This window comes from Colobus angolensis, unplaced genomic scaffold (genome assembly GCF_000951035.1).
Source record: "Colobus angolensis palliatus isolate OR3802 unplaced genomic scaffold, Cang.pa_1.0 Scaffold73, whole genome shotgun sequence".
Lineage (NCBI taxonomy): Eukaryota > Metazoa > Chordata > Mammalia > Primates > Cercopithecidae > Colobus > Colobus angolensis.
Genome location: NW_012121043.1, coordinates 7,535,827 through 7,558,585, shown reverse-complemented (window position 1 = coordinate 7,558,585; position 22,759 = coordinate 7,535,827). Strand labels below are relative to the sequence as shown.

General features: G+C 37.4%; 1 protein-coding gene across 2 annotated transcripts in view; it reads left to right on the top strand.

The window, feature by feature from the left end:
* The window catches only part of PROS1 (protein S (alpha)), a 101,360-nt gene that overhangs the window by 38,468 nt on the left and 40,133 nt on the right, over nucleotides 1–22,759 (top strand). For both annotated transcript variants that reach the window (XM_011927602.1, XM_011927604.1), the window contains exons 2-4: nucleotides 6,113–6,270; nucleotides 9,156–9,180; nucleotides 21,481–21,570. In XM_011927602.1, the coding sequence (XP_011782992.1) occupies nucleotides 6,113–6,270; nucleotides 9,156–9,180; nucleotides 21,481–21,570 (273 nt within the window). The remainder of the gene's footprint in view (nucleotides 1–6,112; nucleotides 6,271–9,155; nucleotides 9,181–21,480; nucleotides 21,571–22,759) is intronic.

The window sequence follows — 22,759 nt, the reverse complement described above, 5'->3', positions numbered from 1 at the left end:
TCTTGGCTCACTGCAACCTCTGCTTCCCGGATTCAAGTGATTCTCCTGCCTCAGCCTCCTGAGTAGCTGGGACTACAGGCACCTGCCACCATGCCCGGCTAAGTTTTTGTATTTTTAGTAGAGACGGAGTTTCACTGTGTTAGCCAGGATGGTCTCAATCTCCTGACCTTGTGATCTGCCTGTCTCAGCCTCCCGAAGTGCTAGGATTACAGGTGTGAGCCACCGTGCCTGGCCCATGCCCAACTACTTTTTAATTTTTTTGTGGAGATGGTGTCTCCCTATGATGCCCAGGCTGGTTTCAAACTCCTGGGCTGAAGGGATCCTCCCGCCTCAGCCTCCCAATGTGTTGGGATTACATGTGTGAGCCACAGTACCCAGCCCCAGTCTTGGTTTAAATAAAATATACTGTTTCAACAATTGAGGTGCATGAAGCACAGTTATATCTCAAAGTATTATCTGGTGGTTCTCTGTATTTGTAAAGTGAAAGCCATTTTCCTTCACCTCATCCAACACTGAAGCCCAAACAAAGATAAAAATACTCAGCCAACCCAAATGCTAGCCAAAGACTCTCTTCTCAGAAACATTCTTTCAAGGGCAATTTTTCATTTCTGAGATGCCAAATAAGAAGAGCCTAAGGAAAAGAGAGATGGAAAGTAGAACTAAAAGAGAGATGAGCTTTTGGAGGGAAGAATGTGAGAACCATCTTTGCAAAAAAACAAGGGAGCAAAATGGAAGAGCTTCAGAGGATAAGCTATCCTAAGGTCTGGACCCTCCTCCATCTGCCACCTCATCCTTACCCTACTGGTCAGTGTTGGACAATGCAGATCTTTGGTCCTGCCCTCCTTGAACAGAGGGTGGCATTAGCAGAGGCAGTGCTGGCATCACTATCATTACAGGGGCTCTTATGAAATCAATAACAATAAATTACTTTTTTGGAGGTAAGTCAATCAAATTTACTCTCAAAAAACAAAGATTTACCCCTCACATGAAGAGAACATATGAAGGCTGTGAATACAGTTTCGAAGAGAATTCCAGTTCATGTTTGCACAATGGTTTTATTATTGTCATAATTGTTCCATCTGCTTTGGTCATTATTTTGAAGAAGGAGTGACTCAGGTAAGTTAAAAAAATCAAGTTGACTCAGTTGTACTTCTTATCTTGAAAGACTCACCAACTCCACATTTTAACCTAAAATTTTGAATCCGAATGTAACACTTTTCAAGCAACATAGTTGGATTTTAACAAGCACTTTCTTGAGATACTTCTTAATACAAAGAAGTGAAACAAATGAGTAAGGGACAGTGTGCTAATACAAAAAGAGGACAGGTTTGGGATGCTGGTTGTCTGTGTTCTCAGCTGTGGTAACTTGGTAAAATTAACTCAACTCTAAGTTTTAGCTTATTCATGTATAAAATGGAAAATTTTAATCTACTTAGAACAGTTATGATTCAGATTAAAGGAGATAATGTAAAACAGCATTTATGTACTTATATGTCATGGTTATTATGGCAAATTACAAAACTTCTTAGATATTCCTGCATATCAGCAAGGTGAATATTTTTGGGCAGAAGGACTTTGAGCCAACTGGTGAAAGCACTTCAGACCCCATGCTTGTGTCATTCCACAGTCCTGTAGTTTTAATTTGGGTTCATGATGTCATGCCTGTATCTTTCTGGTAAGAAGCAGTAGACTGCTTCAAAAGCCATTCTCTTAGATGAATGGGCTTATTTTGTAAAGGACAACTAATTATTTAAGATAGCAACCTTATCCACCGCACAACCACATAATTTCTTTTACAAAAATTAAAATCAGCTCATGGCAGTTGTGCAAGAGTAGAGTATGAGCTGTGGCAGCAGGAGTCATGGAGAACAAACATGTAGAAAGTTTCTTCTGCTCTTTGACCAAGTATTGTTTGGTTGAAAGTAGTGCAGCCAAAACTGTAACCAAAGAAGGTATTATGCTTCCAGAAACTTCTCAGAAAAAATATTGTAAACAACAGTAGTAGCTGTTGGATTGGGCCCTAAAGGAAAGGAATTCAAGCAGTCAGTGTGAAAGCTGGAGATAAAGTACTTCCCTCAGAATATGGAGGCGCCAAAGTAATTCTAGACCCCAAAGATTATTTTCTTATTTAAAGATGGTGACATTCTCGGAAAGTAGGTAGACTGAAATAATTCACTGTTGAAATGGCATCAACGTGAAGCTGCCCATTCCACTGAAGTTCTAAAATCTTATATCATATATTACCATGTCTTTTATTATAAAGTAATTATATTTAATGACATCAGTGTCTCTATAATTTAGTTTCACTGTACTGATAAACACATTTCCAAATAAAAATATGTAAATAAAAAAATTAAATCAGGTACATCGTGGACATTTGAGTAGCAGAATACACAGAAGAAAAGAGCACTAGGCTAAGGGGATGGGTATATTTGAATTCCGTTAGCATAGCTTACAGCAAATGATGTCACCTTTTTCAGCTTCAATTTCTTCAGTAGGAAAATAGGGATGATAATTTTGTCTTATAGTTTATTTCATTATGTGAAAATCAAATGAAATAATTAATTCATGCTTTGAACATTGTTATGTATCATACCAACTTAAAGCATCGTTGGGCTGAACTAGATGAAATCCAAATTTGGTGCAAATATATTTAGACAAAATTTTTTTTGTTGTTAGCTTAATTTTCTGTAGGACAGAAGCGTAACAGTTTTTGCTTTTTAATATTCCTCTCAACAATAGAGACAATAAAACTTCCTGATTTTTGAAAAGCAGCAGACAACAAACAATGGATTGCAGGTCTGAGATTTGGGATGCCTATGATCCACCTGTAGTTTTGTTGTTTATTCACTTTACAGTTATGGAAAAATATGTTGCATGCTTTTTACCTGAGTTTTGTCATCTCTTAAATAATAAAAGTTGTTATGTTTACTTTTCTAAACTTAAGTGGACATTGCTAAGAACTCGAAAACCTTGGCTATTCTAGGTGATTTAGACCTTTGCTTTCACAAGCATGGATACAGTATGTATTATTTTACCTGGTTTGTACCGTTTAGTGGGGGCCCATATGGGGAAAGAGATGTTCTTAAAAGTCACTATCAAACTCCTAATTCCAGAAGTTAATAATTGTGTAAGGAAAAAATGCCAAGAAGTGAATATTTGTGGCGCTTTATTTCCTAAGTGCTTTTAACCTTGATTTTTAAAATTGTATCAGTGTATTCACGCTTTCATTAAAGTGTTATTGTTTTCCCCTGAATCACATATTTGCTGTGAAGTTCAAAAAGTCCAATTTTTTTTTTTTTTGCTGTATTTATTACAAACTAGCATGTGTAAAACTACTTCAAATAAATGAGATAATTGCCCATGCCAGGCTCTTTCATTGTTGACAGGACTGTCATTGATCAGTCAGTAACGCACTTGGCAGATAGCATGATCATAGAGTACCATCTTTTATATACACACTGCCTTGACTTAATCTCTATTTTAATGAGCATGATAAACATGGCAAGAGATAGGGTTATAAATCAAACCCAAACCATTTATTCATTTATTCATTACATTTAAACTTCTGCTTTGGCAAGTCAGAGAAATAAAGTAATATTACTTCACTCTTGAAAGATTTTTTAGTTACTTAACAAATATGGTGAGTGACTGTTGATTAGTCTTTTTGGTTTTTTTTTCTTCTACTATTCAACTTTTGAGTATTTATTGCTTATTGTTTACCAGGTAATAAGAGACAAGAAAAAGAAAAGAAATTCAGACATTTATATTACTTGTTTATCTTCTTAGTGAAAGAATCATTTGTGGTTAAAATCAGGAAAAAAGTTATTTGTAGATTTTATTTATGTTTTTTACATTTTTCATTAAAAAGCTATATTAACATACTAAAATAATAAACCAAAACTCTACACTCTCCATACTTTTCTCCAGATATAATTGTTGTATTAGCAGTTAGTCTTTCCAAACTCCTTTCTGTGTATTTTTCCACATGATATTTACATATCTACTACTTTAGCTGATTTATAGAGAATTATGCTATGAGTGTGGCATTTTACAACTTGCATTTTAACTTACTGTACTTTGAGATCTTCAGTACAAGAGTATCTTCCTTTTAGCAACTGCATATTATTCCACAGTACAGGTTTATTATAGCTTTTATTTCCATTCCCCTCTTTTTTTTTTTTTTTTTTTTAAGTCAGGGTCTTGCTCTGTCACCCACACTGGAGTGCAGTGCTGTGATCATAGCTGACTGTAGCCTTGATCCCCCGCAGGCTCAAGTGATCCTCCTGCCTCAGCCTCCTGACTAGCTGGGACTACAGGCATGCACCACTACACCTGGACAATTGTTAAAATTTTTTGGAGATATAGGGTCTCTGTTGTCCAGGCTGGTCTTGAACTCCTTGGCTCAAGTGATCCTCCTGCCTTGGCCTCCCAAAGTGCTAGGATTACAGGCATGAGCCACTGTGCCTGATCCTGTGCTCCTCTAGATAGATATTTAAGTCATTTTTAATTTTTTTATCTCACAAACAGTCTTTCAATAAATGATTCTATTTTTTCCAGCACATGGGCATATATGTAGGACATACTTAGAAGCAGAGTTGTTGAGATGAAGAGTATATGTGCTTTAAATTTTAGCAAAATACCTTCAAATAAAACCTGCCAGTTTATGCTCTACTACCAGTGTACAAGAATACATGTTTTCCCTTACTCTCACCAATAATTGATATTATCATTCTTTTGAAGTTTTGTCAGTCTAATATGCAAAAATCCGATTTTTAAAAAGTTTGATTTGAACACTTTATAATGTTTATTGCCCATTTTTTCTTTGTAGTGATGGTTTATATGATTGTTTATATTGTTTTCTTTATAGTTTGTTTATATTTTAGAAATACAACCATACATGCATTTCTGTATCGGTCAGCTTATCTGGATGCTATTTTTTCTTTTCTATATGCTGTAGGTATTTTCCTTCAGTCTGTTGCTTGATATTGAACTTTGTTATGTTATTTTTATTGTTGCTGTTCAACAACAATCTCCACAGAGATCACAAAGGTTTTTCATTAAAATTGAGAAAGTTTATTACTCTTGCTTTAAAGATCATATGGCTTTTTTTTTCTTTTTCTTTTTCTTTTTTTTCTTTTTTGAGACAGAGTCTCGCTCTATTGCCCAGGCTGGAGTGCAGTGGCGCAATCTGAGCTCACTGCAACCTCTGGCTCTCTGGTTCAAATGATTCTCGTGCCTCAGTTTCCCAAAAAGCTGGGATTACAGGCATGTGCCACCAGGCCTGGCTAAGACTATGGCTTTTGACATAGGCATTTCATCATGTTTTTTTCAGATTTTTTTTTTTTTTTAGAGTGAGGGTCTTATTGGCTGGAGTGAAGTGGTATGATCATAGCTCACTATAACCTTGAACTCCTGAGCTCAAGTGGCACTCCCTCCTTAGCCTCCCAGGTAGCAAGGACTACAAGTGCACGCCACCATGCCCAATTAATATTTTTTATGTGGTGGTACACTCCGGTAATCCCAGCTACTCAGGAGGCTGAGGCAGGAGAATCACTTGAATCTGGGAGACAGAGGTTACAGTGAGCCGAGATCGTGCCACTGCACTCCAGCCGGGGCGACAGAACGAGACTCCTTCTCAACTATATGTGTGTATATATATATATATTTGTTTGTTTTTTGTAGAAATGGGGTCTCGCTCTTTTGCCCAGGATGGGTTTGAACTCCTGGGTTCAGGTGGTCCTCCCGCCTCAGCCTCCCAAAGTACTGGGATTACGAAGGTGAGCCACCACACCTGACCTCAGCATGTTTTCTCTGATGGAGTCCTAATGAAGGAAATATTGAATATTACCTGGTGTGTTTAACCTCAAGTATAAACCTGAATAATTTGTGTAGACCATCATACAAGGGCTGCAGCTGCACACCAAACCTGCTCTCCGAATTGTTAACTAACGTGCTTCTGTATCTGCATTTCTTTCTTAGTTCGATCATACTGATTTTAAATGTCATAGAATTCACAGGCAGAAAATGAATTTAACGCTTATTGTTTAATCAAACAATATATTTTAGATGGAAAAATGATTAATTCATATAAACTTATTTTTTCCTTCAGTTTTGTCAAAGCAACAGGCTTCACAAGTCCTGGTTAGGAAGCGTCGTGCAAATGCTATGCTTGAAGAAACCAAACAGGGTAATCTTGAAAGAGAATGCATTGAAGAACTGTGCAATAAAGAAGAAGCCAGGGAGGTCTTTGAAAATGACCCTGAAACGGTAAGCATTTATGGAAACTATCAAGTTCACACATCTAGACATGCAACTACAGACTGAACATTTGCAGCCTGTACTCCCTTCTGTTCCATCTTAAAGTCAATAATTTTGTGTATCATCTTCCACACATAACCACTTCCATTTCAGGAGGAAGTACCTCCAAAGGAAAATGGACTTGTTAGGCAGACGGTTCTGACTAAACTACAGTTCAGTTACACCTCATTATCAACAAATAGTATTGACCTCATGGTTTGTAAATATTTTCTTCTAACCAGAATTTGATAGTGTTAGGGGGAGGGGAGAGGAAGTACCTTCAAAGGAAAATGGGTTTGTAAGGAAAATGGGGTTGGTCATCAATAATAGCTTGTTCTGACTAAACTAGAGTTCAGTTACACTTCATTAGCAGCAAATAGTATTGACCTTATGGTTTGCAAATATTTTCTTCTAACCAGAATTTGATAGTGTTAGAGGGAGGGGAGAGGATGTCTGAAGTATTAACATGTGTGTGTGTGTGTGTGTGTGTGTGTGTGTGTGTGTGCTAGTTTGAATTATCACAATGCTTCATTAAATTTCTCCATTGGCATTTTTTTTTATTTTAATTTTAATTTTTTGAAACAAAGTCTCTTTCTGTTGCCCAGGCTAGAGTGCAGTGGTGCAGTCTCTGCTCACTGCAGCCTCAGCCTCCCGGGTTCAAGAGATTCTCGTGCCTCAGCCACCTGAGTAGGTGGGATTAGAGGCATGTGCCACCATGCCTGGCTAAGTTTTGTGTTTTTAGTAGAGACAGGGTTTTGCCATGTTGGCCAGGCAAGTCTGAAACTCCTGGGCTTAAGCAATCCACCTGCCTCGGCCTCCCAGAGTGCCAAGATTACAGGCATAAGCCACTGCACCCGGCCTACTGTTACTTTACATGAAAGATTTTAAGTCAGAATTGTAGGTATCATCTAATATTGAAATTTTAAATAGATTTTAAATAGATCTCAAAGTAGAGAGAACAGTGTAATAAATTTCAGTATACAAACTCCCCCACCCTTTAATAATGATCAACACTCTGTCATTCTTATTTTACCTTTTTTTACTCCATCTCTTCTAATTTTTCTTTTGTTATTCTGGAATATTGTAAGGCATGCCTGTCTGCCCAGGATACCATATTAGTACATCACTCATTAATATTGAATATGTATTTCTAATATTGTAGATACATTCTATCAGCTTAGCCTCTAAGCAGCAAAAGCCCAGAGAGGCAGAAGACCTTAACACAGAGAAGGAAAGATAGTGAGTAAGGAAAACTCCTTTATGCGCGTCCTCTCTTCCACTAATTCTAACATTGGTCTCATTGACAGAAGAGAAAAAAGTGACAGAAAGAGCAAGACATAAAGGGGAGAAATGAAAAAAAAAGTTGCTTTTTTTTTTTTTTTTAAAGACAGAGTCTTGCTCTGTAGCCCAGGCTAGAGTGCAGTGGCATGATCATGGTTCACTGTGGCCCTGACCCCCCGGCTCAGGCAATCCTCCTCTCTTAGCCTCCTATGTTGCTGAGACTACAGGTTTGTAGCCCCACAGCTGACTCATTCTGGCATTCTTTGTAGAAAGGGGATTTTGCCATGTTGCCCAGGCTGGGCTCAAGCAATCTGCCCACCTTAGTCTCCCAAAGTGCTAGGATTACACGTGTGACCACAGTGACCCCCCTGCCACATCCCCACCAAACATTTGTTACTGTATCATGATTCTCGTGATTACAGGTGTCCACATCTCTAATACTGCAGTCCACATTTCCAGTCTTCTCAGTACCACTTATGCCTCAACATCTCTAATATATTGCTTTGACGGTCGCAACATCACCTTTGAATCCCATTATCTATTGTGTAGGTTTATATGTGAGAGGAGGAAAGAATGAGGCCTTTGACTCAGTTCTGGATGAGCTTATGTTCTGTACTTACTAAGTGGTAACATTGACTATGTCTTTGTGTAGAAATTTTGGTTTCTCATGAGGTATTCTTGTACCGTTAATGGTACACATTAGATATATCATGGCTTAAGAATGCTTTCGTTGACCAACCTGAGAACTTTACTATCAGAAATTTTTAACATTTTTCTCCCTTTGAGAGAAAAAATCAGTCATTCTTTACTCCAAATGACTGATTTACAGACAAACTTTTGGTACACAACCAATTTATAAGTAAGGTATTATATGTACATAAGATGTTCAAGATAAATGTCTACTTTAATTCACTTCAAAGTATGTCACTGTTAGCTGGGCACCTTGGCTCACACCTCTAATCCCAGCACTTTGGGAGGCCAAGGCAGGAGGATCGCTTGAGTCCAGCAGTTTGAGGCCTAGGCAGCATAGTGAGACCCCATCTCTACAAAAAAATAATTTGCAACAACAAAAAATCAGCTGTGCATGCTGACATGTACCCGTAGTTTCAGCTACTTGGGGGACTGAGATGGGAGGATTACTTGAGCCCAGGAGGTTGAGGCTGCATTGAGTCATGGTCATGCCACTGCACTCTAGCATTGAATCTGTGTGGGTCATCATTATGACATAAAATGTGTCAAATGGTTATCTAATCATTACGGAAAAATTAAAAGATGTACAAAAAAAGGGCATGCATGATTATATTTACCATCTTAAATTGAGCTTGTTTTCAGATTAGAAGCTTTTGAAACATGATTAATTGATCAGTATTTCTTTAAGCCTAAGTGTCTTATTGGTTTACCTTTATTGTTTTCTCTTAGTATATCTTACTATATAAAAAGTTATAATGTGAAAATGATGATTATATGTAATTTATTTGCATCTTTGATATAAAAACACATTATAAAATTAAGTTTTAACTCTATAATGAAATTTAGGTTTGCTAAGATATATGTTTTTTTTTTCTTCTTTCTAGGACTATTTTTATCCAAAATACTTAGGTAAGTTCAAAACATCTCAATTATATCATCTTAGAAATGGAAGGGAACTTAGATATATTCCTGTCTAACTCTCTACCCATCTATTCCATCCAATGTAATTTCATTATCCTTGGGAGTGAGGTTTCATTTTATATGCAATTTTGCTGTCTTTATATTTAAGACATGTTGAGAAATTTGGAACAGTTCTTTAATTACCATGTGGCATTTTAAATTTTAGTGTTTTTCTTTCTCATGTCTTTCTCATGAAGCTCTTGGGCTGATGCTCAGTTATATTGAGGTGTTAGACATAGTCTATGAGCATATGCGTTTTCATGGGCTAACTTTTTTTATTTTGTTTTTTGAGACAGGGCCTTGCTGTGTCACCCAGGCTGGAGTGCAGTGGCCTGCTCTTGGCTCACTGTAACTTCTACTTCCCTGGGTTCAAGTGAATCTCATGCCTCAGCCTCGTGAATAACTGGAATTACAGGCATGTGCCACCACACCTAGCTAATTTTTGTATTTTTAGTAGAGACAGGGTTTCGCCATGTTGGCCAGGGTAGTCTTGAACTCCGGACCTCAAGCGTCCACCCTCCTCAGCCTCCAAAGTGTTAGGGTTACAGGCATGACCCACCCTGCCCAGCCTTAGCTGCTGTAGTTTAAAAGGGCAGTGGGATATAGATATACATCCATGAAAAAGATGTTTTCTTTTGTAAGGTTACATGTTACTCCTCACTTTTCAAAACAAAAAGCAAGAATTTGTACTATTAAAGTGTAGAAAAGATAGTATATCTAGACTATTTCAGCTTTTTAATTTTAGATAGAAATGTAAATATTTTATAATAAAAAGACAATGTTTGACTGTTAAATATTACATGTGCATTAAAAAATACAGTGTTAACTCTTGCTTTTTAGGTCCATGTCATGAGACTGTGTTTTTGCAGGCACACTACTGTAGAGGATACATTTCTTTGATCAGAGTACATTTGGATAAAGATAAATACCAGGTTAATACAGCATTATGTGTTCTGGAGAAGTTCCTTAGATAAAATATTTTTCTTTTCTCCTTGTATCTCTCTTCCACTTTTCTGGTCCCACCCAACTCTTTCTTCTCTTTGCCTATTTCATTTGGCAACACGGTAAAAAAACACAAAGTATAAAACAAAACAAACTAAAACAAAAACACAAGATGCGGGCTCCAGCCTCAGACCTAAAAATTTTAGCTGTGTCAGGTGAAACAAGTTGGTTAGCTTTTCAGGTTCTGTAGTTTTAAGTGTGCCCTGTAACTATATTTTCTAACTTCAGAGCTTTTAAATCACCAAATAAGTCAAGGTACATAAATAACTTACTGTGTCAAAATTTCTTCAAATGTATTCTTGTTTAATCACCCCATCATGTGAAACAAAAATATACTTTTTATTATGATTTGTTTTTTGATTTAAATTTCATATTTTGGTCTTTATTTGTATAAAGGCATGTGTGGTGAATTCCACTGTTAAAAACAATTTTTAAAAATGTCCTGCCTCAGTTACACTTTTTTTGTTATTTGATGTGTATATTCTATAGGCCAGTGGCTCTAATTTGAAAAGCAAAACAAAACAATCCTTTCCCTGGTAAATCTAACAGTAGTTTTACTAACTACAACAGCTCATATAGGAAGTCCCCTGTAGTGAGATAAGGTCACCAAAGAAATTAAAGAACCATAACCCATATATTTGGGGCAATATTTAGACGTAGTTTTCAGGGGCTAATAAAGCACTTCAATTAGTCTACATATTCCCTGTGCTATCTTGAAAACATGTGATTTGGAAATAAGTACTCTGGGTTCCGTTATAGTTTTTAAATTGTGTTCTTCTCTTTTGTAAGAAGTAGAATAAATCACTACCTCGTATTTCCTTAGGCCTCGTATCACCTGACAGAGTGGGTGTTTCTATTAAAGAGAAAGAAATTTCCTGGGAAGAATGGTAAACTCTGAGCCTAAATATAAACATTAGAAATCATTTTTTGGTATAAGCTGGCAAAAAATAAAATAAGAAAAAAACCCTGAAAAATGAAAAACAAATTATTTTTAATTTCTAATTCCTGCCAGTCTGCCACTCCAGGCAGGAGTCTAATTCCTGCCTCAGAATGCTGACTCCCTCCCTTCAAATCTTCTCTAAAGAAACAATAAGATTCCAAGCACGAATAATAACAAAATAAAATGACAACAACAAGGAGTGTAAGAAATGTCTGGGTAGACGAAAAGCTGGCCTGACCTGCTGGTGTGTGTGGTGGGGGGGTTGGGTTCTAACTGACAAGGCAGTAGTGACAGAACAGATTTGACCATTGAAAACATGACCTGAGCTTTCCAATTGAGAAAACAAACACAAAATGTACAAGAGAGCAAACCCCGAGTAGCAAGAAGTTTTAAAATAACAAAAGCAGAGATAGAAATAAGTGGAACAGAAAAACAAAAGTGAGCATTAACAAAAGCAGATTCTCATTCTTCAGAAAGGTTAGCGAGTGAGACTGACATCTGGCAAGAATAATTAAGGAAAAACAAAACAGAGAACGAGGAAATGCCAATACATAGAGTACAAGATGGAAAAGGAAAATACTCTAAAGTCAACACAGGTTAAAAACAGTATCATAAAATATTACAAACAGCTACATCAAATACATTTGGGAACCTAAATAAAATGGATGTGTTCCTAGAAAAACATAAAATTTCTGTAATTTCACAGGAAGCAATGGAGAACTTAGTTATACAAACAAGTATTAAACAAGTTGAAACCGCAGCCAAAGCCCTCTTCTTCCTATTTCTCCCAAAACCCAGATCCAGATGGTTTTACAAATGAACTCTTACAAATTTTAGGAAATTGTTAATGTTTCCCTTATTAAGATATTGTCCTTAAAAAATGAGCTTATTCTAAGAGGCTTGTGTAATCTTGACTCCAAAACCAAATAAAGACATATAGTAAACTCATTTTAAAATTTAAGTGAGGGAATAAAAGAAAAGAAAAATAGAATTCCTTTTGCTTTCTGAATTAATTCTAAATAAAATGATATTCAGTCCGATCTTAAGTGTGTTAAAAATAATATCATGATCAAGTAAAATTATTCCAGAAATTTAAAGATGATTTAACATCAGAAAATCAGCTGGGTGCAGTGGCTTATGCCTGTAATCCCAGCCACTCAAGAGGCTGAAGTGGAAGGATCGCTTGAGGCCAGGAGTTTGACATTAGCCTGGGTAACATAGTAAGACCCCACCCCTAAAAGTGTAGTATTACCTCAGTTCATACAGAAAAAGCAGTTGATAGAGATCACTACTTAGTTATGATAAAAGCTTTTGTCAAACTAAGAATATAAGAAAAGGTTCTGAGGTTGGTAAAGGTTAAATATAGAATAAGCACCTAATTTATCTTCCAAATTTTCACATTTCAGTTCAGGATTAATACTGCACAAGGTCAATGTCAGCTGTAAAAAGAATAAAATAGGATTGTTTTGGGCAAATTGGCATGAGAAAGGAAGGAGGGAGGGATGAAAAGAGAAACAGAGAGAAAAGAAAAAGAAAGGAAGTGAACAAAATCTACAGTAAACATTACACCTAATGGATAAAATTTAGTTATAGTTTCTTTGAGGTTGAGAACAGAAAGAAAAGTACTGGAGGTTACATTCAATGCAATAAGGAAAGAAAAATAGGGATTTTATAGATCATAAGCTATAATATAGTCCTGTCATTGTTTTTAATTGATATAATACTGGAAAGAAATAGAATCCACAGACAAAATGTAAGAACACATAAGAGATTTAGATAATTCTATGACTCTCCTATACAAATTCATAGTAGTTATTAACACAAGCAATAGTCTAGTAGAAATTAAAAAGATGATACTATTCACAATAGCAGCAAATCCCATAAAAATGTCTAGAAATATCTTAAGAACACATAAAAGCCGTATGGAGAAAATTTTAATACTCAAATTGAAGACATAGAAAATGAATTAAAACCATTGAAAGATACTTCATGATCTTGAACTGAGTGATGCTATAAAGTGATCAGTTCTCAAATTTATTTTACTTTCTCTTATTATATTTTATGTTTTTAGAAATGGGGTCTCTCTATGTTGTCCACGCTGGTCTCAAACTCCTGGGCTCAAGCAATCCTGCTGTCAGGGCTTCCCAAAGTGCTAGGATTATAGGTGTGAGCTACTGTGTGCGGCCATCCTCAAATTTATATGTTCAGAGCAATCTTGTTTAAAAAAATATTTTTAAGAAACTTGATACACTCGTTTTAAAATTTAAGAGAGCGAATGAAAGTCCGCACATGTCTAAAATACAAAAAAGAGAAATACTTTATCAAATATTAATAATACAAAGGTATAGAAATAAAACTAGATGGTATTTTCAGAACATGTAGACTAATGAAACTGAACAGAAAGTTCAGAGAAAGACTCATGTATCTATGACAACCTAATATTTGATGAAGATGATACTGTAAGTCACTGGATTATTTAAAGATGGCACTGAGAAGAGTGGCCAGCTATTGGCAGACAAATAAATGTGGGTTTCTAATTACCACCAAATGTAAAGGTGAATTCTAGGTAGAATAAAGACAAAAATGTTAAAATAAAACTATGAAATTAAAGAAACAATATGGGAGAATATCTTTGTGACTGATGGCCTGGGGGAAAATTTTAAATTCACAAACTCTAAGGTGAAATAATAAATTTGATTATAACAAAATTAAGAATTTATCTTACAAGAGAGACATGAATAGTAAGATTAAGAGACAAATGACAGTTCTGTCTCTGTCAAATAAATATCAAAAATGTAAATATCAAGAGATGATATTTATAAATGTTTAAATTTTTTCAAATCTGCAGGAAAAACAAAGATCAATAGAAAAATGATAAAAAAAAATAGGGAAAATTTTCAAAGAAGAAAACTTTCAGATTTGGAAAATGACATGAAAATATGCTCCATATCCTTAGAAATCAGAAAAGCAATGTGATATTACTTTATTACTTATTAGTCTGCCAAAAATTAGAAAGCAAGGATATAGAAATCCTTGTATCCTACTGGTGGGAATGCACCTCTGCCAAGCCATTAAGTACAATCCTATTTAATGATCACACAATTCCACCCCTGGATATCTATTCCAAAGAAATTGTTATGCAGGTACTAAGGAGACATGCATGAGGATGTACTTTCCACTTTCTTGTAGAGGTAGAAAATTGGAGGTAATTTGAATATCTATCATGGGTAGACAGAATTCTAAAGTGGTGGTTGCATACTGTGATGTAATGCTTAGTGGTTAGTAACAATGAATTATGTGTAGCAGCATAGATTGATCATAAAAATCAAGTGCTGAGTGAGAAATGCTAGAGGATGTGATATATTATACAAAACCATTTACACACATGAATAAAAACATGGACATGAAATTGTAAATATATATTTTCAAGAACACTTACAAATTTTAAAAATACACATAACCACTGGGCATGGTGTCTCATGCCTGTAATTCTAGCACTTTGGGAGGCTGAGGAGGGCAGATCACTTGAAGTTAGGAGTTCGAGACCAGCCTGACTAGCATGGTGAAACTCCATTTCTAGTCAAAATATAAAGATTAGCCAGTAATGAAGGAGTGGTGGTGAGGCCTGTAATCCCAGCTACTGGGGAGGCTGAGGGATGAGAATCGCTTGAACCCAGAAGGTGGAGGCTTCAGTGAGCCAAGGTCGTGCCACTGCACTCCAGCCTGGGCGACAGAGACTCTGTCTCAAAGAAAAAACAAAACAAAACAAAACAAACAAACAAACAAAAAAACCCAAAACCACACAACTCATTAGAATGACTGCCTAAAGGATGAATGAAAGTGGAAACGGAGGAAATGGAGATAGAAAGAAATATATATGTATATTTTGAAAGCAAGTGATGGGCTTTTCAAAGATGAGCGATCATAATGCAGTCAAAGGGATGGGGTATGAATAACTCAGCCTTGTACTCCTCCAGTCAAAACAAGCAAACATTCAGCCTTTTATGTGATGTCTTTTCTGTGACTTAAAGACAGGGGTATAAAGTAGTTTCTTGGAGAAATAAAAAATTTATCTGACTCATGATCCATTATAATTCCTTTGTCTAGGAGTCAGTGACTGTTCGAACTATTTTTTAGAATTGACAAATCAAGATAGCTAGGATAGTGGTGCCTATAGAAAGTGGCAAAAGGAAACCAGTTTGATTGTTAATAAAACTAATGGTGAAAAATATAAGTAAAGGTACATGTAGCAAGATCTTTTCCTAAGAGGTTATGCCTTGACCACCAGAACCTCTCTTGAAAGGGTCTGTTGCTTAGCCTTTCTCTCCTATGGTCCTAATTTCTGTTTTTAATCCCTTTTCTTGTGGGAGCTTCTGCGTCAGTTTACAGAAGCAGAGAAAATCTCCCTCCAGCTTTCGCCTTCCTGTTTACCCTCCTCAATTTTTCCTATTCCTGTTGTGTGGTAAAAAAGATAAGTGGGAATATGAGGGTTCTGTATTGCACGGCTTTGGAGTGGCAAAGCAACTGGCTCTCCACACTGTCATTCTGAATGCACTTTTCCATGACAGTATTATCGTGAATATTAATGTAGGCTTTTATATAATGTGCCTTATGTGTTTAAGCTAACGTAGTCTGGCCTCGGGTTCTAAATCCATATGAAACATTTCACTTGGGTTTCCAGCCTCAGGGCTTTCAAATTTTGGCTGTTATTCACTGTAAAATTTGCCAGAGATGCGAAATGAAGCTTTCTCAAAAGTGATGATTCTAATGAAGTATTCACACTAGAATAAATGAAGTCTGAGAGTAGATGATATAAGAGGAAGGACAACTGAACCAAAGATAAGACTACTTGAGACCTAAAACTGCTTGGGTTTTACTGGGGCTGAGTTTGGCTCCCTTCCCCTCTCTATCTCTTGTACCCTTTTGCATTACTACCTTCCATCATAGAATGCTGCAGTAAGAAGGCCCTTGCTAGATGATTAGCACCTTCTCATATTGGACTTCTCAGCCTCCAGAACTGTAAAAAAATAATTTTTTTCTTTATAAATTACTGAGTCTGTGGTATTCTGTTATAGCAACACAAAAAGGGCTAAGACGAAACATTGGTGCCAGACATTGGCTTGTTTCTGTAACAAATACCTGAAAATGTGGAAGCAGTTTTGAACTGGGTAATGGCTAAAGGCTGGAAGAATCTGGAGGAGCAGGCTAGGAAAAGCCTAGATAGCTGTGAATGGAACATTGAGGATGATTCTGGTGAAGAGTCAAAAAAAGAGAAGACACGTAGGAAAAGAATGTAACTTCTTAGAGATTACTTAAGTGTCATGATTAGATTGTTGGTAGAAATATGAATGCTAAAGGCCATTCTAATGAGATCCTAGATGGAAGTGAGAAACAAAGCACTGGAAACTAGAATAAAGACCAACATTGTTACAAGGTGGCAAAGAAATTGGCTGAATTATCTCCATGCCCGAGGGCTTTAGGGAAGCTGAATTTAAGAGATATGTACTAGGATAGCAGAGATTTCTAAGCAAAATATTGAAGGAACTATGTGGCTACATTTATTTATTTATCTATTTATTTATTTAGAGACAGAGTCGTGCTTTGTCACCCAGGCTGGAGTGCAGTGGTGTGATCTTGGCTCACTGCAGCCTCTGCCTCCCAAGTTCAAGCAGTTCTTGTACCTCAGCCTCCCAAGTAGCTAGGATTACAGGTGTGTGCCACCACACCTGGCTAATTTTTGTATTTTTAGTAGGGACAGCATTTTTTCATGTTTGCCAGGCGGCCTCAAACTCCTTACCTTAAGTGATCCACGTGACTCGACCTCCCAAAGAACCGGGATTACAGGTGTGAACTACTGTGCCCAGCCTTTGTGGCTACTTTTAACTGCATTTAGTAATATATGAGAAAAAGAGGAATGATTTAAAGATGGGATTTATAAGTAAAAGGGAATCAGGGCAAAAATATTTGGGAAATTCACAGCCTGGTCATATAAAGAGTGAAAAGGTCTTTAGGAGAGCAAACCAATGGTGTGTCCCAAGTTACCATTTGCCAAAGAGATTACCATGAATAGAAAGGAGCCAGGAGCTCATTATTTTAAGTGAAGTAGCTCAGGAATGGAAAACCAAACATTGTATGTTCACAGTCATAAGTGGGAGCTAAGCTATGAGGATGCAAAGGCATAAGAGTGATACAATGAACTTTGGGGACTCGGGAGAACTGGTGGAAGCGGGGTGAAAGATAAAAGACTACACGTTGGGTACAGTGTACACTGCTTGGGTAATGGATGAACCAAAATCTCAGCAATCACTGTGAAAGAACTTACTTATACATGTAACCAAACACCACCTATTCCCCCAAAAACCTGTTGAAATTTAAATAAACCAGGTGCTGTTTTTCAAAACAATGGGTGAAAGACCTCAAAGGCATTTGAGAGATTTTTGAGGCTGCCTCTCCTATCACTGGCCCAGAGCAGGACCTTGATGTAGTTTCCAGAGGGGCACCTGCAGGACCACCACTGCTCAGCACGACCTGGGGACTCTGCTGCTGGAATTTCAGCACAGTGTCCCTTGGCCATCCCAAACATGGCTCAAGTGGGCCTAGGTGCATCTCAACCCACCACTCTGGAATGTACATACCTCATAAGCCTTGGTGGCATTCATGTGGTGTTAATTTTGCAGGTGCACAGAATGCAAGAGCTGTGGGGTCATGGTGGCTTCCATCTAGATGTCAAAGGTTATTATGGACAGTCTGGGGGTGCCCAGGCAGAGACTTGTTACAGCAGCAGAGCCACTGTAGTGAACCCCCACCAGGGCAATGCCTAGTGGAGCCATGGGAGTTGGGAAGCCCCAAGAGCCCAGAACTATAGGGCTACCAGTATGCAACTTCTGTCTGGGAAAGCTGCAGGCACAAGACTCCAACTTGTGAGAGCCGCAGCGTGGCCTACATCCAGCAAAACCATAGGGATGGGTTGGCCAAGGCCTTGAGGTCTCAACCCCTACCCCTGTGTGCTCAGAAGTCAGGACATAGAGTCAAGGAAAACTGTATTAGAGCTTTAACATTTTATGTTGTTTTTCTTAATGAGTTTTGGACTTCCTTAGGACCAGTTACTGTTCTTACCTGTTTTACCTTTTTGTAATGGAATCATGCTTATCTCACTGCATTTTGGAAGCTCATTGCCTTAGGGTGAATCATGCCTTGAGTCTCACCAGTATGTGATTTAGATGAGACTTTGGACTTTGGACTTTTGAGTTGGTGCTAGTATGAGTTAAGACATGGGGGCTTGTATTAGTCTGTTTTCACACTATTATTATAAAGACATACCCAAGACTGGATAATTTATAGAGAAAAGAGGTTTAATTGACTTATAGTTCAGCATGACTGGGGAGGTCTTGGGAAACTTAGAATCGTGACGGAAGGCAAAGGGAAAGCGTATTAGTTAATTTTCATGTTGCTAATAAAGACATACCTGAGACTGGGTAATTTGTACTATAAAAGAGGTTTAATTGACTCATAGTTCTACATGGCTGGAAAGACCTCATAGTCATGGCAGAAGGTGAATGGGGAGCAAAGTTACATCTTACATGGCGACAGGCAAGAGAGCTTGTGCAGGGGATCTCCCATCTGTGAAACTATCAGATCTCGTGAGACTTACTCACTACCATGAGAACAGTGTGGGGGAAATTGCCCCCGTGATTCAGTTCTCTCCACCTGGGCCTGCCCTTGACACATGGGGATTATTGCAATTCAAGGTGAGATTTGGTGGGGACACAGCCAGACCGTGTTAGGAAGCAAGGCACCTTCTTCACAAGGCAGCAGGAAGGAGAATGAACACAGGAGGAACTGACAAGCACATAAAATCATCAGACCTTGTGAGAACACCATGGGGAAAATCGACCCCCCCCGATTCAATTACCTCTACCTGGTCTGTCCCATGATACATGGGGACTGGGGGAATTAGAATTCAAGATGAGTCCCATGATACATGGGGACTGGGGAATTAGAATTCAAGATGAGATTTTGGGTGGGGACACAGTCAAACCATACCAGGGCTACTAAGATGGAATGAATATATTTTGCACATGAGAAGGACGTGAATTTTGGGGGCTGGAGCAAATGCTAGGCTTGAATGTGACCCTCAAAAAGCATGTGCTGGAAACTTAATTCCCAGTGGAACAGTGTTGGGAGGTGGAGCCTAATGGGAGGTGTTTAGGTCATTAAGGCTGCACCCTCATGAATGGCCTAACACCAATTATGAAAGGGCTGGAGGCTGCAAGTTTGGCCTCTTGCTCTTTCACCCTCTCAACTCTCTTGCCATCTGCTGGGGGATGGTGTAACAAGAGGGCCTTCATGAGATGCCGAAGTACCTTAATATCAGAATTCCCAGCCTCCAGAACTGGGAGAAGTAAATTTCTTTTATAAATTAGCCAGTCTGTGGTATTTTGTTATAGCCACACAAAATAGACTAAGATAGGGGCTCCAGAAACACCCCCGTGATGTGTAAGGTAAGACTTATTTGGGAAGATATTCTAACTCACCATGGTAGGCTGAATAATGACCTCCTTACTCCACCCTGCCTAGCCCTCCCCACCCCAAACATATCTATGTCCTAATCCTCAGAACTTGTGACTGTTATCTTATATGGCAAATGGAGACTTTGCAGATGTGAAGAAAGATCTTTCCATGGAGACATTGTCCTGGGATATCTGAGAGGACTCGATAAAACCGTAAGGGTCTTCATAACAGGATAGCAGGAGATCAGAGTCAGTAGTAGGATGTGGAATGACAAAGCAAGAATTGATAGACATACAAGGATGAGGCCATGAGCCCAGGAATGCAGATGCCCTCTAAAGCTGAAAAAGGCAAGGAAAGGGATTCTTCCTTAAAGTCTCCAGAAGGAACAGATCCCTGCTAGCCCTTTGGTTTTAGACTCTCAGCACTGTAAAGCAATACATTTTTATTATTTAAAGCTACTAAACTTGTGGTAATTTGTCATAGCAGCCATAGGTAACTTAAACACATACTGACTTCAAATGAATCTTTTAATCTGTCTGTGATAAATTATATTTTTCCAAAGATAGTTCAAAAATGTCTCCCATTCCACACACCCTTCTGCAGTGTCATTTTGCCATATCCTGATCAAGAGGTAGAATAAATCCCCCACCCACACCCTACCCTTTGAATCTGGGTGGACCCTGGGACCCCTTTGATCAATATAATATGATAGAAGTGATACAATGTCCCATAACTGCCATGGCAGCTGGCTTTCTCTCTCTTAGAAGTTAGCTGTCATGAAAGAAGTGCCACTGTAAGACCAGCATGCTAAGGGAAACACCCACACGGAGAACTTTGAAGCATGATCTATCATATGGAAAGAGAGATGCCGAAGAACATCAGCTCCATCTTGGAAGCAGTCCCCTGCCACAGCCATCCTGGTTGACTCCATTGGCAGCAGAGACCAACAACCCAACCAAACTCTGCAAATATTTGACTCACAAATCATGAGAAAAGCACAATGATTATTTAGGCTACTAATTTTGGGGGTGGTTTGTTACTCAGCAAAAGCTAAGTAAAACACCATCTTTTTTTTATAGTAAGTCAGTGACTGTCTGAACAATGAAGTAATACATATAGTGTCTTTAATGCCTGTTAAGAAATATATTTTTGGCACTAAGTAACTTCCAATTACCTTAAAGTTGCAAACTATTTCATCTTTACAATTCCAGCTGTCATTTCTTAGTTTCCTAGCAATATCTACCAGGTTGCTATATCTGATTTCACAGGGTTGTAGTGAAGAATGAAGGGAATGAAGTAAAACTGTTTTGTAATGTAGAAGCATTATACAAATATTATTGTATTAATCTCAGGTCAACATTAGAAAAATTGGAAGTAGCCTGTAGCAAGTAGAAACACGAACTGATTCTATTGACTTAATTATATATACTTTCTAAATCAGACTCTGGTCAATAGATTTGAGAGTAACATCTTGTTTCTGCTATGGAATTAAAAACATATATGACAATGAATTTCTGTGCTAACCCAAGGTTTTTTTCACTTCTGACTTTAAGGTTCTTCTCCAGAGAGAAGAAGCTGTCACAGACCTGTTTTTTATGATTCTGTATCTGTTGCCATCTTGCTTGTAGATTTTTAATTTTGCAAAAAGGTAGATGGAAACGTTTAGTGTTGCATTTTGAAGGCTGAATCTTGTGAATCCACAGGAGCATAAATATTCTACCTCTTGGGAGAGTTCCTACCATGAATTCAGATCAAGTATGTGTGTCTAAGAAGATTATGTTCGTTTTTCTTTTCAGTTTGTCTTCGCTCTTTTCAAACTGGGTTATTCACTGCCGCACGCCAGTCAACTGATGCTTCTTATCCTGACCTGAGAAGCTGTGTCAATGGTAAGCACTTCTACCATCTATTGAAAAAACAAAACAAAGACTCCGTAGGTAAAGTACACGCATGCTAATGTAAACTAATGTTTCAAAATCGAGAAATGATCCTTTGATGGGTTGTATGTCCAGCAAGGAAATATTTTCAAACTGCATTTAAAATACTTGTTTGTGGTTGTAAATGCCGCTGTATTACTCAAAATGAATTTTTTTGCCTAATGTTTAAACTGAACAGGGTTCTTTGTTTTAGTAAGCTTTAGATCATCAGCTTCAGAATTTGTATTCCCAATGGCTTTATTTTGGCTGTTGTTGCATAATCAAGTAGTGTGACTAAATGTTACAGTAGGTTAATAGCTCAAAGTAGAGCCACGTTTATTCTGCTAACTTTCTGGCATTGATAATATAAACGTGGAAGACGTTATATGAATCAAATTAGCTTTCTTGCTCTGAAGTTCACAAGGGACCTAATGATAATTCTGGTAGATTATTTTTGACTCTTTGTTGGGAAATTGGTAGATTGGTAAAAGCAAACGGGGCAACCACAGATATAAATTGTGATGTTTGTTCAGAGAATATTTTACATCCAGCATTGACATTCTCTAGATATTCATTTAACTGTGTTTTTCTCTAATTTAAAGTGCTTATAATTACACAGGTAGAACAGTTTGTCTGAACACGTATGTTTAATTATTTAATTCATGCTTTATCTTTTCTTAACATTTTCCAAAGAACAGAAGAATAATAATTTTGATAAAAATGTTCTGTCAGTTTGTTTTCTATGATTTTTAACTGATACCTAATGTATTGCCGCGTTTCAAAAAATTGATCCTATGAAGACTTTTAAAAAATATTGTGGAATTAATTAGGCATTATCTAGGTTGGTTATTTATTAAACAACAAAAATTTTCTTTGACTAACATATGCAAAGAGATAGAAATATTGGCAGTATTGGGAGTATTGGAAGTATTGGAAGGATGGGAAGAACATGTACGGTTGATTGGGAAGTTGAGAAGCTGGTGTGCAAATGTGCAGAAACCAAGGGACTATTGCAGTGTGTAATGAGGGGACAGAAATTACAAATAAAAAACAAATGGCATGTCATTTGCCGTATTGATAAAGTGCTTTGATATTTTAGGAAGAAAATAAACAAGGCACTATAATTGATCTTTACTTGTACTTTTTTTTTTTTTTTTTTTTT